The sequence below is a fragment of the Poecilia mexicana genome, unplaced genomic scaffold, assembly GCF_051168715.1.
Source record: "Poecilia mexicana isolate PSO_F unplaced genomic scaffold, ASM5116871v1 scaffold_2, whole genome shotgun sequence".
Taxonomy (NCBI): Eukaryota; Metazoa; Chordata; class Actinopteri; order Cyprinodontiformes; family Poeciliidae; genus Poecilia; species Poecilia mexicana.
The window spans coordinates 51,855,726-51,873,949 of record NW_028263371.1 but is presented as its reverse complement, the minus strand read 5'-3'; the positions used below and the strand labels follow the sequence as shown (position 1 = coordinate 51,873,949).

At 38.7% G+C, this 18,224-nt stretch overlaps 1 protein-coding gene across 1 annotated transcript; it reads left to right on the top strand.

The window, feature by feature from the left end:
• The first annotated feature begins 9,001 nt into the window (after nucleotides 1-9,001).
• On the top strand, nucleotides 9,002-16,152 carry LOC148160918 (NLR family CARD domain-containing protein 3-like). Its single transcript, XM_088008417.1, has 6 exons — nucleotides 9,002-9,038; nucleotides 9,178-10,969; nucleotides 11,463-11,636; nucleotides 12,535-12,708; nucleotides 15,423-15,469; nucleotides 15,617-16,152. The coding sequence occupies exons 1-6, from the start codon at nucleotides 9,002-9,004 to the stop codon at nucleotides 16,135-16,137; spliced, it is 2,745 nt and encodes a 914-aa protein (XP_087864543.1). The 3' UTR covers nucleotides 16,138-16,152.
• Nucleotides 16,153-18,224: the final 2,072 nt, after the last annotated feature.

The following is an 18,224-nucleotide window of genomic DNA, read 5'->3' as shown; positions in this document are numbered from 1 at the left end:
TTGGGTTTCAATCTGTTGTTCATATGTTCTTCAGCTCTTTGGATCATTTGAACAAACTGTAAGTTTACTTTGTTTTCAACTTGAAGTTTGTCTATAGGAGCTTACCTACTTGTTTCTGTTCTCTGTTTAAAGAAAATGTTCACATCTAAATTTAGCTCAAAGTTTTATTTCTCTGATGTTTGAAAGCTAATCTAAAGGATTATTAAATTATTGATAAAGTGAAAGAAAAACACAATGAACAAAGGTTTGGCATGGGGAGAAGACTAAACAAGCTTTTACTTTAATATAAAAACATGATAAAAGTCTTATGTAACATTTCAAATAAAATAAACATGTTTATTAACACAAAAATAAGGATATAAACAATGACATGTTTAATGTTGAATGATTATGCTCAAATTTGCATGAACAGCTCATGCTACAGAGATACAAGGTTTACAATTTAAGTCTATTTCTGTGAATGTAAAATCAATTTACTCAAGTAAAAAAAAAGTACCGTACAGTAAAACAACTCTTATGAGCATCTTCCCCCTCCCAAAAAGTTACTCAAGTAAATACATATAACCAGCACAACCCACTTTTGAACATAGATAACAATATGAGTAGCCTATTCTTGTTAACAAGCTTACTGTGATTTATTGTCATTAGCTAGTCATCATTTAGCTAACATTAATACCAGGATCTAAACATTACTCCACTCATTGATTAGTTTGGGGGTAGGGAATATATGCAAAGGTTTTTGTCTTTTGCTGGTTTGCTGCCATGATTCCAACACATACCAGTGTGCTGCTCTGTGCAGCAGGTCTACGTTGTTGCTGCACAGGTAAAATACCAGCGTGAGCATCTTGGCACTCATTTTGCATTTTAAGGTGGCTCAGGAAGACATGTTGCAACATGTCTTAAGAAGTTGAAACTGCTGAAAACAGTACAGGAGACAGAGGAGACTGATACTGGAAGTGCAGGAGCCCTTACTGTATCAAATCGAGATAGGAATAATAGAAAGCTGGCCACTCTGAGGTAAAAATGATAGAAATAGCTTCCATTCCAGGGGGCATGGGTAACTGTGTGCAGACAATGCCCCCCATTGCCCACCCATGCTGCCAGTGTCTGACTACATTCACCTGACATTTATATAAAGCAGAGAAGAATAATGTAAAGGATGATCAAAGTTGATGTGCAGTTGAATGATGTGCGTTTCATCTGCAGGTGAAGGTAGAAAGTGATGTAACAGTATGGATCAGTGTGAGGATAGAAAGGAGGAAGACCCTCCCTCTAAAACCACTTTGTGTGGGGAAGATGAGAGCCAGAGCAAAGGTCAGAGGTGAGTCCAGCATCTCTAACTGTCCACAGCCCTTTTCACACAGCTTTCTCTATATCAGGCCAAAACAGGCATGGTTATGAAGCTGCTGCTGCTCCTCTTTGGTGCTTCATCCAGACTGAACAGATTAAGATTAATTGGTAACACTTTATTTGAAGGGGGTTGAATAAGACTGACATGACCCTTTCATAAACATGACATAACACCTGTCATGCACATCAATAAGTCTTCATGAATATTTCTGACTGTTGTCATAAAGCCTCATTCAGTAAATTATGACACTTTTAATACAAAGTTGACATTATTCAAAATGTCTTTGTTATGACAACTTGACATTAACCAAGAAATCATTACTGATATAAATTTGTTATAAAAGTATTACTGATTGCACTTTAAAAATTAGATAACTTTATGTTATTAAAGGTAAAGTTTAAACAGTAATGATTTCTTGGTTAATGTCAAGTTGTCATAACAAAGACATTTTGAATAATGTCAACTTTGTATTAAAAGTGTCATAATTTACCGAATGACGCTTTATGACAACAGTCATGAATATTCATGAAGGCTTATTCATGTTCATGACAGGTGTTATGTCATGTTTATGACAGTGTCATGACAGTCTTATTCAACCCCCTTCAAATAAAGTGTTACCGATTCATTTATCATGTTTCTGTCAGGATCCATCAGAGACTCGAACCAGAACCAGAACCCAGTTGTGTGTCCTTTAAGAGTGACAGATCAAAGGATGAGATCATTAACTTTAAATCTTCTGGAGCTCCACCATCAGAGAGGTGAGCTGTTTCTAACTGCTGTAACTGTTGTATTTATTTCTCTGTTCATGTGACGATATCAAGTTCTGTTGAGTTCTGTTGTCATGGAAATATTAGACTGAATTTCAGGTTATTTTCCTTTCATATGCATTACATCAAAAACATGAATGTCCCCAAGGTATCATGATATCATGGAGACAGTTAAGCCTGAATGGATTGTTGGTACTACAAAAATGAATGACAGAACTTCTGAGTATTAATCAGGTCCATTTAGATTCACAGTCTCTAACCAGAGTTTCAATACATCCATCTAGTTCAGTGGTTCTTAATCTTTTTTGAGGTACTGAACTCACCAGTTTCATATGCGCATTCACTGAACCCTTCTGTAGTGATAAATAAAATATGATTCCCCCCCAATTTCAAGACCCAACTAGATTCTAGTTGGGTTACCCCATGATCACTAAGTCTTCTTAAAAGGTAGAGTCTCTGAGAACAGTTCTCAGTGATTCTTGAGAATAGGGACAAAACAGGTCCTATGGATAAAGCACAAAATTTGAATAAAATATACACAAAATATATTTTTTTCAAATATCTGACTCAACTAACGTGGGTCATGTGAGCACAACAATGTATGTTTTCCAGGTATTTGCTGAATATTTTTTTTTATTTTAAACATTGTAGTTGGTGGATGATGCCTGTAAAATCCCTTGTCCAGGAGCAGAACTCAATACATTATAATGCTAAAATTATATATTGTGAGAATTAAGTATAAGTAGTCATATAAATAATTATAGAGGTATCAATAAATTGAATTAAAAATCATTTTTAGATATTTTCCAATTCCACTGAAATGTGTCCCTAGTTTTTGTCAACACCGTCAGAAATGAAAAGAATGTAAATAATAATCAGTCATTATTGGGGGGCACCAGAACTTCTGAGGACCCCATGACGTTGTCTTTTCTCTTCCTTTGCTAGGGGGGCTAGTTAGCTCCGGTTAGCTTAAGTTATTCTTTAGTTTTTTCTTCTGTTTTATTCCTAAGTTGCTCGTCACAACCATGATGTGTCAACTCCATAACTGATAATTTACAAAACTTTGATGAAATTTTGTGAAATAAAAGCTTAATTTTGGTAAACCACCTTCAGAATAACATCATATAAGTTGAGGTAGTTTTGGCTTTTTTTCAACTCCGTCAGAGTTTTTGTGACTCTTTCAGTGAAATTGTTGTCAAATCTCACTTAAATGTGCAATTAATTCATTTTAATGTATTTTACGTAAATTGCATTACTTCACATGTATCAAGTTTTTCATTTTATTCACTAGTTTGTCACCACCTTCAGTTCTGTGTCAACTCCATCATGCACTGTCAACTCTGTCAGATGGCCTTTTTGTTGTTTTTGGTTTAAAATAATATTTCTTTTATTTCTTGAGAAGCGTTGTCTGTAAAATGAGTAAAAATATCATTAATAGGGTCATTAATTTTTTTTTTCATTTTATTTTTGTCAGATTGTGATGACAACGTTCTAGGTCAGGTCAATTAAAAATGTAATTTAAAAAAAAAATGTTGCAACTGGGAGCCTGTACCTTAGCATCTTTACATTTCCTAAACATTATTTGTGATATTTGCAAACATAAGGTTGAGAAATAACAAAACAAAAATTATGGGAAAATTAAAACCCATTTTGTCCCTATTCTCAAGAATCACTGTTCTTCAAAATATTGTCAGTGTTTTCAGCAAAGTTGAGCTGACTGTCCAGGAACGACCCAAGGTATTTAAAATTTGCCACAGTTTCAACAGGTTGGCCATCGAGAGAAACTGGAACCACTTTAAGGTCTTGTTTCGATCATTTAATTAGCTCTACATTCTTAAGAAAATGAAAAATTAATAATAAATAATAAAGACTGCAGTATTCTGATCTAGTAATGTAATTATATTAGTTGTGTTACCACCCCCACGCCACTACAGGCAGTACCAGTACAACACAACTAAGGAGCAGATTTAGAAGTACACCGAAATGTTTCTCCACTGTCAGTGGGGTATCTGTACAGGCGATGTCAGGTATCCTGATTGTATTTGTGGAAATAAAATTCACAGATTTCCCAAATTTGATACGGAATGCTTAGCTTGGATCAAAGCTTGTGCACGACCACATTTGCAGCTCAACCGTCGTAAGATCAATAAAAACAAAGGAGTGTGTGTTGGTGTAAGTATTATTACTTTGTTTTCTTTGTGTTTAGTGAATGGGGATATTTTGAGTGGCCCTGCGACAGACTGGCGACCTGTCCAAGGTGACCCCGCCTCTCGCCCGGAATGTTAGCTAGAGATAGGCACCAGCACCTCCCGATCCCTTTTGAATTTTGAAGCTTGAAATATTGTAAGGTCTTAAGGAGGCCTATAATGTGTGAACAATGACCCCCAAGTCTGAAAAAAAGTCAATAATAAACACATTCATTATGAAAACCTTTTAGCTAAGTACAGCATAATGGCAGTACCGACTTCTACACCTTGAAGCCTGTCTATTTCAGTCTTACGCAGTGTTGTTTTCAAGACCACCTAACCCGAGACCAAGACAAGACCAAGACCAGAGTGTATCGAGAGCGAGACAAGACCAAGACTTTTAGGGTCCGATACCAAGTCAAGACCAAGATCGAGGGAAGTCGAGACCAAGTAAAGACCAAGACCAGCTACAGCTACATGACACAATAAAATGTAAAATATGATCAAAATTGCTTTTCAAAATAATCTGAAAGATCCATATTCCCATAAAAACACCTAGATATTAAATACTTAATACATTTTACCAATATTAAATATTCCATTTCTGTGCTACAATGTGTGATGGTCTCGTGCCATCCCTAAAAACATAACACCCTGGGCATTTGCCCATATTGCTCATGTAACAAACCGCCACTGTCTGCACCATTAAACATAGCAATTGAGGCAATGCCCTGATGGTAAATAATGCTCAACTATGAACACTGACCAAGGAGCAACAAGCAAGAAGTAACCAAACAGAAGGCGCTCATCGTGACTGTTTTCACTCTCTATCCCAGCACATGAAGCCAGGTAGTCTGACACCATGGCAGACATTACATCTGCCACTTTGAACAAAAACAATCAAAGAGCAATGTGCATGCTCTGCGTGCTCTTTCGTTCTTGTGTTTTAGTTATTTGTTAATTTAAATATCAACATACATAATTAAATAAAATAATGATGCAGTGTACACAGAGGATTACAAGAACAAAGAACGGGTGTTCTGTCAGGTCAGATCACGGTGTTCTGTCAGATCAGCATACGTTGTCAGATAGTCGTATGCTTAGCTTAGACATGCATACGCTGTCATTACCATATGATTTTATTTAATCAGCAACATAGAATCATGACGTAGATATTCATACACTTGGTTATTAACAGTTGTATGGCATCCAGCTGCAGCCAGACCTCATTTAAATACACTTTGAAACCACGACAATGCATGTATATCTATCTAGTTATCATATTATGTCATATTATAAACAATTTAATGACTTATTTTCATCATAACTTGTTGCGTATGCTGAACTGACAACTCCACTGACGGTCGGACTTCTTAAGGCGCATGCACTGGCATGGTACTCACTGCATGTATGCTAGCAACATAGAATCATGACGTAGATCGTCATACACTTTGTTATTAACAGTTGTATGGCATCCTGACTTAGCAGTTAAGTGAGTTTTACACGGGCGTGTGTTGTAGCTGACTCCAGCTGCAGCCAGACCCTGCTTTAAATACACTTTGAAACCATGACAACACATGTATATCTATATAGTTATCATTGAAAACAATTTAATGACTTATTTTCGTCATAACTTGCTGCGTATGGTGAACTGACAACTCCTCTGACGGTCGGACTTCTTAATGCGCATGCGCAGGCATGGTACTCACTGCATGTATGCTATCCTGACAGCGTATGGCTATCAGATAGAACAACGGCTCTCAGTGAGTGACACTCCAGTTCTATCTAATAAGTAAAGAGCCGTGGAGAAGAATCGACTGTTTCTGAATGCCACATCACTATATTGCAGACTTTTGGACATAGCGTTGTCCCATATATGCGACAAGTCAGTCAACACCTCCGCACAATAATTCAGGCAGTGAGTGACTTTTTTTCATCACAAATTCTTATGTGTCTCTGTACAGCTAGCTTTGCTAACATCACGTTAACGGAGCTTACCTTCTTTGAGCTACTTTTCTAAGTGACGAAAAAAGTTAGACGTTGTTCCCACCGTCTGTGAAAGCGAAGCGATGTTGAGTTAACTGTGGCCATCGGATTTCTTACTATTTTTGCAGCGCTATTATATTACTGACGATTAGACAAACATTTTCTGCCGCTGAAAGAAAACCACTGCGCATGTCCTGGAGCGCCGCGCGCGAGTGAAAGGTGGGAAGGGAAGGGGAGAGGAGGGGAGGGGAAGGGGGGAGTAACAGAAACAAGTAGTTGCTTGGATTTTAATCGGTGCATTTTGCATCCACTGAAAACAAAGATGTTAATAAATAAACTGGACAGTATGCTGTACGTTTAGTGATATTTTCACAGTTGCGGTCTCGACTGGTCTTGAAATAAAATGGCGAGTCCTCAGAGCCCGAGACCGAGACAAGACCGAGACCAAATGCGGTTGAGTCCGAGACGAGACCAAGACCATCAAAAAATGGTCTTAAGACCGGTCTCGAGACCAAGACCAACTTCGAGTACCACAACACTGGTCTTACGTTAGCTGAACAGATCAGTATGCAATGTGTACCATATATGACATACATTAAAGATTTTATTTTACCTGAAAAGGCTTTTTACGAAACTGTAATCATGTTAGCCATGCTAGCACCGAGTACAGTGTGTCAGGCTTAGGCACACTCAAACATTTGCCAACAACAGAAATCACTGATTCCAAAATTAACTCTCAAAACCATGAATGCCCGACTTACCCAGCCTTACAAGAACAATAGGCATCAGTAATCTTGTCCACAGCTATATTTATGGTGAGGGTGTGAGGATCTGCTGTTTTCCTCATCGACCGGTAGCATTTAGCTGCGACGCGCACAATGTTGGAGGCATCGCGTGGCTCAAACACCTTGATGTCGTTCATAAATGATATGAACTTGTTGGTTCCCCTGTCCATTGTCGTCGCTGATATTTTTTGAAAATCCGGCAGAAATCGACTCAGAAATACTTTGTAGAGAGTCAGTTGAAACGAAAGACGCCATGTTTACACATAGAAACTAAGCTCCGCGAGGCTTTGTTTGTGAGACATGCAGTAACGTGGTACTGTCGAGGGGCATTTCTGGGCGGAGCTTGGTAAGGTCCATTAAAGACACAAGTTCAATTCCATGCTGAGAGTGGAGCTCCTTCAATCAGTGCCCCTCCCCAGCTCTGATTGGCTAAGCAATGTAACGTGATCCTCTGCAGCAAGTGATGGCAAAACGGGGCGTCATCACTTTACAGAAGTGTGTCTTTACCTCCGCCGAACCCCTGAGACCGACTAACCGAACCCCTGGGGTTCGATCGAACCCAGGTTAAGAACCACTGATCTAGTTTATAGTAATCTCAATATTTGATCTGATGTTTCTCTGAGATCCATCATTCATGGAGTGATTTTTCCCCCTCATGGCCAGTTATTGACACCATATGTAAACCATTACTGTTGATGAATAACAGGAAAAAACTTAACCAGAATGAACTCATTTTTCAATCGGGGCACATCAATTATTATGTTGACATGACCTTTGAACCACAAACATCTAAATGTGTTTTATTCTGTTTTGTATCAACTTAATTTTTCCAAACAAATTCACTTTTTAACCCAATAATAATAACACACAAACACAAAGATAGTAGTGAATTGCATTTCCAGGTTTACAGGTGCTGGAAAATGTTGATTTGTCAGTAATTTCATTCAAAAAGTCAAACTTGTGTATTACACACAGTATGGTATGTGTAGATGTTCTTCTGCTTCCTGGCTCCATGTCAGACTAACAACCCACTGGGAAATACCTGGTAAAGCCAGTGTGGTCCATCAGGACATGGTTCCTGTGTGCATTGTGAGATCAGTTCAGCAGGGAAGGAAAGCTTCATGATGTGGTTGGTGAGATCTACTTGAACTCAACCAAACTGAGCTGATGTGGACCATCAGAAGTTCTGTTGGTTTTTAATGGATCAGCAGGAACATTAAATCTTTACAACTACTTGGATCATCTGGTTCACTGCTCACATCCAGATACTACTTCATGGACCTTTATTTTATGATTGTTTCTGTGTGGACAAATATAATATGAGCTCACTGGCTTTCAGGATCTACAGGATCCATTTTAAAATTCCCTCTTTGTATTGCATTCATGTATGCTCTGTTTTATGCTTAAATAACTTTTAGTGTGAAACTCCTGGTGATTTCATCTGTGAATACTGCTGGATGAATATTTCCTGACTTCCTAATTGTTCTGGTTCCTCCACAGAGTGGACCAGGAGAGCTCAGAGGTTCCTAGTGGTCCGTCTGCCCAGCAGCATCAAACACCGCTGGACTCCATATTTATGGTCTGTACATGAACAACAACTTTTCCAAGGGTTCTGTTCACAGTCGTCTCCATGCTGCACTTTGTAGACCAGAGGACTGTCAGTCTGTCCAACATCCATCTGGTGTTTGGCTCCATGATTTCAGTCTGATGTTTCCTTCATCTATTATTCTGTTCCAGCTGCTGGAGGAAAACATTGTCACTTTTTTGAAGAACGAGCTGAAGAAGATCCAGAAGATTCTGAATCCAGTTGACCCAAAATGCTCAGAGAGTCAGAGAGAGGATGATGAGGTGTTGGATGGTGAGGATGAAGAACAGAGGAGCAGCAGAGAGGCAGTGATGAAGATCACACTGAATTTCCTGAGGAGGATGAACCAGGAAGAGCTGGCTGACTGTCTGCAAAGCAGTAAGATGATTTCTAAAAATATTCTAATTGATGGATGAAGAACATTTATTGAAGTTTGAAGAGATGTAATCATTTATCCAAATCATCTTCAGAATATGATTTTATTTAGTTCTTGATTTTAAGTTTTGTGTTATTTTAGAACATTTTGCTGCAGTTTTTCAACATCAACTTAAATCTGGTTTGAAGAAGAAGTTCCAGTCTGTGTTTGAGGGGATTGCTAAAGCAGGAAGTCCAACCCTTCTGAACCAGATCTACACAGAGCTCTACATCACAGAGGGAGGGACTGGAGAGGTCAATGATGAACATGAGGTCAGACAGATTGAAGCAGCATCCAGGAAACCACACAGACCAGAAACAACAATCAGACAAGAAGACATCTTTAAAGTCCCACCTGGAAGAGATCAACCAATCAGAACAGTGATGACAAAGGGAGTGGCTGGCATTGGGAAAACAGTCTTAACACAGAAGTTCACTCTGGACTGGGCTGAAGACAAAGCCCACCAGAACATCCACTTCATATTTCCATTCACCTTCAGAGAGCTGAATGTGCTGAGAGAGAAAAAGTTCAGCTTGGTGGAACTTGTTCATCACTTCTTTACTGAAACCAAAGAAATCAGCAGCTTTGAACACTTCCAGGTTCTGTTCATCTTTGATGGCTTGGATGAGAGTCGACTTCCTCTGGACTTCCACAACAAGGAGATCGTGACTGATGCTACAGAGTCCAGCTCAGTGGATGTTCTGCTGAGAAACCTCATCAGGGGGAAACTGCTTCCCTCTGCTCTCCTCTGGATAACCACACGACCTGCAGCAGCCAATCAGATCCCTCCTCAGTGTGTTGGCATGGTGACAGAGGTCAGAGGGTTCAATGACCCCCAGAAGGAGGAGTACTTCAGGAAGAGATTCAGAGATGAGCAGCAGGCCAGCAAGATCATCTTCCACATGAAGACGTCACGAACCCTCCACATCATGTGCCACATCCCAGTCTTCTGCTGGATCACTGCTACAGTTCTGGAGGATGTGTTGGAGACCAGAGAGGGAGGAGAGCTGCCCAGAACCCTGACTGAGATGTACATCCACTTCCTGGTGGTTCAGAACAAAGTGAAGAAGGTCAAGTATGATGGAGGAGCTGAAACAGACTCACACTGGAGTCCAGAGAGTAGGAAGATGATTGAGTCTCTGGGGAAACTGGCTTTTAATCAGCTGCAGAAAGGAAACCTGATCTTCTATGAATCAGACCTAACAGAGTGTGGCATCAATATCAGAGCAGCCTCAGTGTACTCAGGAGTGTTCACACAGATCTTTAGAGAGGAGAGAGGGCTGTACCAGGACAAGGTGTTCTGCTTCATCCATCTGAGTGTTCAGGAGTTTCTGGCTGCTCTTCATGTTCATCGGGTTTTCATTAACTCTGGCATCAACCTGTTGGGAGAAAAACAAACATCTAAGAAAACTTCATTATTTAATAAACCTAAACTAGAGTCTCTCCATCAGAGAGCTGTTGACCAGGCCTTACAGAGTCCAAATGGACACCTGGACTTGTTTCTCCGTTTCCTCCTGGGACTTTCACTGCAGACCAATCAGAGACTCCTACAAGGTCTGCTGACACAGACAGAAAGTAGCTCACAAACCAATCAGAAAACAGTTCAGTACATCAAGGAGAAGATAAGTGAGAATGTGTCTGCAGAGAAAAGCATCAATCTGTTCCACTGTCTGAATGAACTGAATGATCGTTCTCTAGTGAAGGACATCCAAAAGTCTCTGAGTTCAGGAAGTCTCTCCACAGATAAACTGTCTCCTGCTCAGTGGTCAGCTCTGGTCTTCATCTTAGTGTCATCAGGAAAAGATCTGGATGTGTTTGACCTGAAGAAATACTCTGCTTCAGAGGAGGCTCTTCTGAGGCTGCTGCCAGTGGTTAAAGCCTCCAACAAAGCTCTGTAAGGACACACATTGTTACTGCAGGTATTTGTGATCAAGTGAAACATCCTAATGATGTGTTAAATATTGATTCATGTTTTAGTTTATTTATTGATGCATTGTCTCCTCAATGGTGCCTACTGGGAGACATCACCGAGGACACCTATTAATATGTAACAGCATTGCCATAACAACATCATCTTCATTTTGTTCCTTTAATTTGTTACATATTAAAGAAGCAAAGATCCTCATTTTGCTAAAACTGGAATTGTATAAATTTAGGTTATTGTGGAATTCAATAGTTTTGTTGCCAGCCTCTTTGTTGTTTTTAGATTAGTCCGTCAAAGCTGGAGGCCTAACTACAGAATTAACCAGTTCACAACAAAAGGCAACATAAAAATGTGCAAATTAAGATGGTTCTTTCAGCATTTTCAAGAACATTGATGACTGACTGGAAAGTAAAATGTTTTTTATGAATTGCTTACCAGCAGAGTTTTCTCACTGCCTCCTCAGACTGAGTGGCTGTAACCTCTCAGAGAGAAGCTGTGAAGCTCTGTCCTCAGTTCTCAGCTCCCAGTCCTCCAGTCTCAGAGAACTGGACCTGAGTAACAACAACCTGCAGGATTCAGGAGTGAAGCTTCTCTCTGCTGGACTGAAGAGTCCAAACTGCAACCTGGAAACTCTCAGGTACAATATCCTCAATTCTGGCGAAAACAGATTTCTGTCCTCTAGCTAACAGGGATACACTATACTGCCAAAAGCACTTGAACTCATCCACAATTGGAATCAGGTGTTCCAATAACTTCCATGGCCACATGTGTATGAAAGTAAGCATCTAGAATGCAAACTCTTTTTACAAACATTTGTGTAAGAATGTGTTGTTCTCAGTAATGTTGCTGGTTTTCATTTACTTCAGGCTGAAAGAACCAAGAAGAGAGGTATTTAGAAGGGCAGTGGTCAGGCTTCCATTAATATTGTAACTCTGGACACTTGATAGATTGCAGATCCTTCCTCTCAGAAGTTGTTAGACTTTCTAACCAGAACTGCTCCCAACATACTCAATAATTATATACATCATGGCTGCTACATGCAGTCTTTTTGTCTATTGCTGCTTCAGCATGCAAATATACACATTTATACATGATTATAAATTGCCTTACTCAGCTTCACATTTCTTTCAAACTGATGACGCTGTTTTTATTAAATGTACAGCATACCTCTGTTTTAAATATGTTCTTATGCTACAGTCTTCAATTATTATTATTATTATTTTTTACCTTTTCTTGACTATCTGATTCTTCCACTTACCTTAAACTTGCTGCTGGTAAACCTCAACTCCCTGCTGTGGATCAATGAAGGATGTTTCTATTCAGATGATCTGTTCTACATGTGACAAATGCTGTTTTTTTCTTTTATCATTATTACTCAAAGAAAAACAATTAGGGTGCTATTACTAATTCATCTTATTAATAGGTTAAACACAATTTATTAACTTTTTTCCTTTCCCATAAATGAGCAGTTCAGACCTTGTTCTCTACCTCAATGTTCTCCTCTTCTCATCATGTGATGAATTGTGTGTCTGCAGCTTATCAGGCTGTTTGGTCTTAGAGGAAGGCTGTGCTTCTCTGGCCTCAGCTCTGACCTTTAACCCCTCCCATCTGAAAGAGTTGGACCTGAGCTACAATCATCCAGGAGACTCAGGAGTGAAGCTGCTGTTGGCTGGACTGAAGGATCCAGACTGGAGACTGGAAACTCTTAGGTATGAAGGAACCTGCTGCAGGAGCAGAGAAGGTCTGATAGAGGAGGAAGAGGAGAAACGTCTGCTGGAAAACATTTAGTTTGAGGCTTAGTATTTGATAATTAAATATTTAGTTTACAATCATGGCATTTATAAATTAATGGATAATATTTTGAACCCCTTTTGTCTTCATGACAATTTCAATAAGTCAAATTATTTCTGGTAATTTTGTCTTTGTAACTTGGACAGAAATCTGGTTTCACCAGGATTGAGAACATTGATGCAACATGCAATTAAAAACAGCTTTGAAAAGCTAAATTGCTATTGTCAAAGCATTTTCAATCGTTTTTCATATTTTTCTATTTTTCATTGTTTTATTAAATTTTTTAATTGCTATGCAAGTCAGGGACGTTTAGACTATACTGAATACACATTTAAGATATTGGTAATGTCATTCTTACAAGTCAGAATGTCAATTTAAGATATCTTAAATAGAAAAGCTGAGTAATTCAAGAGATCTCTAATTTGTTTAGAGATATCTTAAAAAGGAATTTTGACTCGTCATTATTTCCTGTTAAGATATCTATAATATCTGTAATTTTCACTAGTCAAAACTACATATCTCTTATCCAAAAATAAATTTAAGATAAATTAAATTATGGAGTCATTAAAAATAACTTTAATTAGAATAGTGACGAGTCAAAACTACAATAGAGATATCTTGAATTTACTTTATGACTAGTCATAATTTAAATGAAGATGTCTGAAATGTGGATAATCAGTAATTCATGTCTGATGTCATGTCTGAAATGTGGATTTCAGATAGTCAGTAATTCTTTGTAGATATTTTTAATTGAAGTCTCCATACAAGTCAATGGTAAATATGACGTCATTTTGATGAGTCAGAATGTAAATCGAGATATCTTAAATCGCTAAAACGTCTAGTCACAAAACAATTTGAGATACCTGGAATGTAAGGGCGGTAAAATCGAATGTATGTTAAAAGTGCTTGCCAGAGAAGGCTAATTTTACCGGAGTAGTAAGTTTGACAGTTGTAATTTTAGATAATGCCACACTGTCACTATTGAATCTAATTAAAAAATTAAAAAATGGAAGAGGAGAGCGCAGTGGAGCCGGAGTGGAACACGACTTCTAAAGGACCTAATCTGTGCTCCGGACATTTCTCCACAAAAATTTGAGCCATTTATTCCATCAGAACAAATGAAGGCTCTAACAGGTGATCATTACCCCAACAAGCTAAAAATAAATGCCGTGCTGCCGCTGAGACAGGCAGAGCTAGATGCTATGCTAACAGGAGCTATAGTGTCACAGGTACTGACAACACCAATCCAACCTGATCCATGGAGGTCCGGTGTCACTGTTGCCACCATACTGATCTCTAAACCACACAGATGTTGCTGAACCTGACACAGCGCTACAGACACTGGGAGAAAGTGTCTGTAGCGCTATTTTCTTTTAAAAAGTTATGTACAAGATGCACCGGAACACAAACAGAATAATACACAATATTTTATTAACAATTTTCTTAAAACATTTTTCTATGTAAAAACATGCCTTCATGTCTATTACTCGGTCCCAGAAAAGAAAAGGGAACATGTGAGGACAATTTCAACTTTCAAAAGACAGCAACTTATTAAATCAAACCAAAAGAAAGCTGACACGTTAGTAATTTCAATAATGCACAACAAATACAAACTGTAAAGTAAAAACTCTTCAACCAATGGAACAAATTGTCGTCACGCTTCAAATTCTCTTCATAGGGGTCAGAGGAGTCATGCCCTGTCTACTAACCTGGCCAAGCAGCAACAGGTTTAGTCTAGAGTGGCCCAAACAAACACTGGCAAGACAAGACAGCAGAGCGTCCACAGCCCTGCAGCTCCAAAACAATGCAATCATGTGCCTGAAACAGAAAACTCATTAACTGTGGATTCAGGTAAAATAAATTAAAATCTAAATAGCAGGTAGCTTACCCAGGAGCTGAACACAGCCCACTCAGGGAGGGAGCGGATCAGCAGGTGAGGAATAGATGGAAGTCGCACACCACAACAACCTCCAGCTGCAGCCAGTAACGCCAGCAGAGCAACGCTGCAGAAATACACGACAGGTGTAGCACCCAAAACCAACCACAATCCCAACCACAGATTGTAAAAATGGCACCTTTGATCTCAGAAGAGAAGATCAAGAATACAAGCCACTCAGGCAGTTGATGTTTAGCGGGAGAAACAAAGATGCACACGTTGGAGTGGCCTGCCCAACTATAAAAGTATCAGCGGTGTGCTTCTGCTGATACCTTTATAGACTTCTATAACCTATGGTATTATTACAGTATTGTTTTTACATCTAAAATAAATATTTCCCAAATGAGGTCTATTTTTATAACTAATCGTGGTTCCCTTTAAATCAGGTTGAGCTTCCAGAAATGTTTCCTTAGTTTCCTGATGTCCTGTTAGGCGTCAGGAAGCTCACTAAAGTGAGTTTCTTCACGTTGTTACTGAGGGATTTCCTTTCTCCTCTTTGTTGGAGCTTTTCCTGTGTTTGGAGAAATGAGTTGTGCTGCAGCAGCACCAACTGTCCTTCCTACATCCACTGCAGTTTGCAATCCAGATGTTGGACTGTTCCTGTCTCAGTGAAGGACAATGTGTGTCTGAGAGACATGTAATGTCCATGTTTGCTGCTGAAAGAGACTGATGGTCTGACCCCCCTCCTCCTTTCAGGGTGGAGCCTGCTGGACGCCGATTCTTGACACCAGGTCCATGGAGATGTAAGTGTGTTTTTCATCTGATTCATGACAACAAAGCAGCTCACATTCAACCATCTTCAAACTGTCACATCACTCATTCAGGATCATCATCAAAGATCAATAAATTATCAATAACTGCAGCTGGATTGTGTTTGTTCTCTCCATCAGATTCCTGTCAACTCACCATCGACACAAACACAGTCAACAGAAACCTCAAACTGTCTGAAGACAACAGGAAGGTGACATATGAGGAGCTTCAGTCATATCCTGATCATCCAGACAGATTTGATAATTGGCCTGAGTTGCTGTGTAGAACTGGTCTGACTGGTCGCTGTTACTGGGAGGTCGAGTGGAGAGGATATGTTTATATATCAGTGAGTTACAGAAGAATCAGGAGGAAAGGATACAGTGAAGACTGTAGGTTTGGAGGAAATGATCATTCCTGGAGTCTGATCTGCTCTGATGAAGGTTACTCTGTCAGGCACAATAACATAAAAACTCCTCTCTCCTCCTCCTCCGTCTCTAACAGAGTATCAGTGTATGTGGACTGTCCTGCTGGCATTCTGTCCTTCTACAGAGTCTCCTCTGACTCACTGATCCACCTCCACACCTTCAACACCACATTCACTGAACCTCTGCTTCCTGGATTCTGGTTCTGGACTTATGGTTCTTCAGTGTTTCTGTGCTGAGTTGTATCTAAAGAGTCTAAAGATTTTCCTCCTGTCAGAGAAACTCTCTCACTGTTGAACAGATAGTTCATCTCTACAATCTATTTCTTGGTGAATCAATTCTGATTGAGTCCTTGGAAACTTTTTTTTTCTCCCAGTCCTTTAAAGATGGAAGCTGGGATTATTTTAGGATTACATGTTTTTCTGTTTTCCAGTCAAATCTTCACACTAAAGCTCAAGATGCTGTTTCTCTCATTTTTTTCCTTTTCATTCATAGTCAAATTTCATTGAAATGTTGATCAGTTTTTCTCAGTCACTGAACATTTTTTATTTCTGTCGGCTCCTATTTTTCTGAATATGTCAGATTTGAATATTAGATCTTGTGTATTTGCTGCAGTTTTTCTTCAAGTGTTTTAGAGCAATAAAACATTTTTCTTCTGCATTTGGTTCATTGGCTGCTCATTGTTCTTTTCATGTTCAAATTTAAATATTGCAGTAAAAAGATTTTAATTTACATGTGGTAACAAAAAGTAAACCTATTTTTAGGTGCAAAGAAACATCAATATGACCTGCCACAGCATCAAAGTGGGCCCCACCTGATTCAACCCAGTCAGGAAAAAACACAATTTTAATCTGCAAACTGATTAAAATGGTTCAAACTTCCTGATGATGACCTCTCCTCTGCCCCTCACCTTGTCTGGCTGGTTTTAATCCTCTCTGCAGTGTCAGACTGGAGCTCATCTCTGATTAAACAGATTAACACTGAGCTGCAATAGGAACCATTGTTTCTCCTCCAACTTATTTCACTTGTAAGTTATAAAGTTTAAAAAATGTATATATTTTGCATTTAAGTTGGAAAAAACTTTGGAAATATATTCTAATAAGCGATTTAATTATCAGTTTATTTGTATCTTTTAATTTATAAAATTGTATAAAAAGGTGTAAGTGCACTGCACAGGGGGGACCCAATCATTTTTTTTTGTCAGGGGGCCCAAGATTACTTGTGGCACCTGCTGGCAATATACGATTAACTGACTTTGATTGTACTGCATTATGAAGAGGACTAAATCGAATTACAGGTTGATTGACGTGAATCTAAGTACATTATAAGGTAATAACATTTTCTGTTTTATCCAATTCGATTTAGTTAAATTACAGAGTTTTGAAAATTCTTTCTGAAAGCCTATTGGATTTCCTGGAAAAGATTCCTGGTGAGGAAACATTAAAAAAATCACCAATAAGTCAGTTCTATTCATTTGTTCTTACATGTAAATTTTGCACTATTATGATGTCATGATCTGGCCATATTCTTATGAGTATGTGAATGAAGTACTTCATTCTCCTTTTTAGAACTACCTGGAGTGGTGTTTGAATATTTGTTTATAGCTAACTCCTGTAGTTTAATGTCAGACTCTTATTTCTTTCTGTGCTGTTATGTGTATGATTGTCCACCAGAGAGCAGAGCAGTGCTGCAGCAGCAGTGAAACAAAGTAACTCATTCATTCTTCTGCAATCAATAAGGTGAAAAGTTAGAAAGAATAAAATATCTAACATTTTACGTTTCCCCACTCCAGTGCAGCTCTTTACAGTGGTTCTATATAATTTGCTTCTTAGCATTTCTTGTCCTCCGGTGAAAGATAGATCCAGGTTTTTTTTCTCAGGTCTTGCCATGTCATTGTATTTAATTTTTATTTCATTCTTCCATTTTTTTTCTTTGTGCAATGAAGTTTAGGTTTCTTATTGTTAGCTAGGGCCGTAGCTATTTGGATACCTTACAACACAAGAAATTACATTTCACATGGAGCTTTTGTTTGTACTTTTATATTTTAGATTAGCTAAAAATATCAAAAAGATCTGATTTTACAGAAAAGATTGACACACAGAATCATGATTTTTTTCATGCTTTTATTTCTTTCAGTTGAGAGATTAATTACTCTTTTTTAAAGGTTCTCATAAATGAGGAGATGCTACTTCCAAATAAGGAGAATCTGCAGGTTAAAGCAGTCAACGGAAAGAAAATGAGGCTCCTAAAGGTTTTAACAGAAGCTCTCAGATCCCTGAAGGATGACCCTCTGAAAACCATTGAACAAAACACTGAAGGAAGGAAA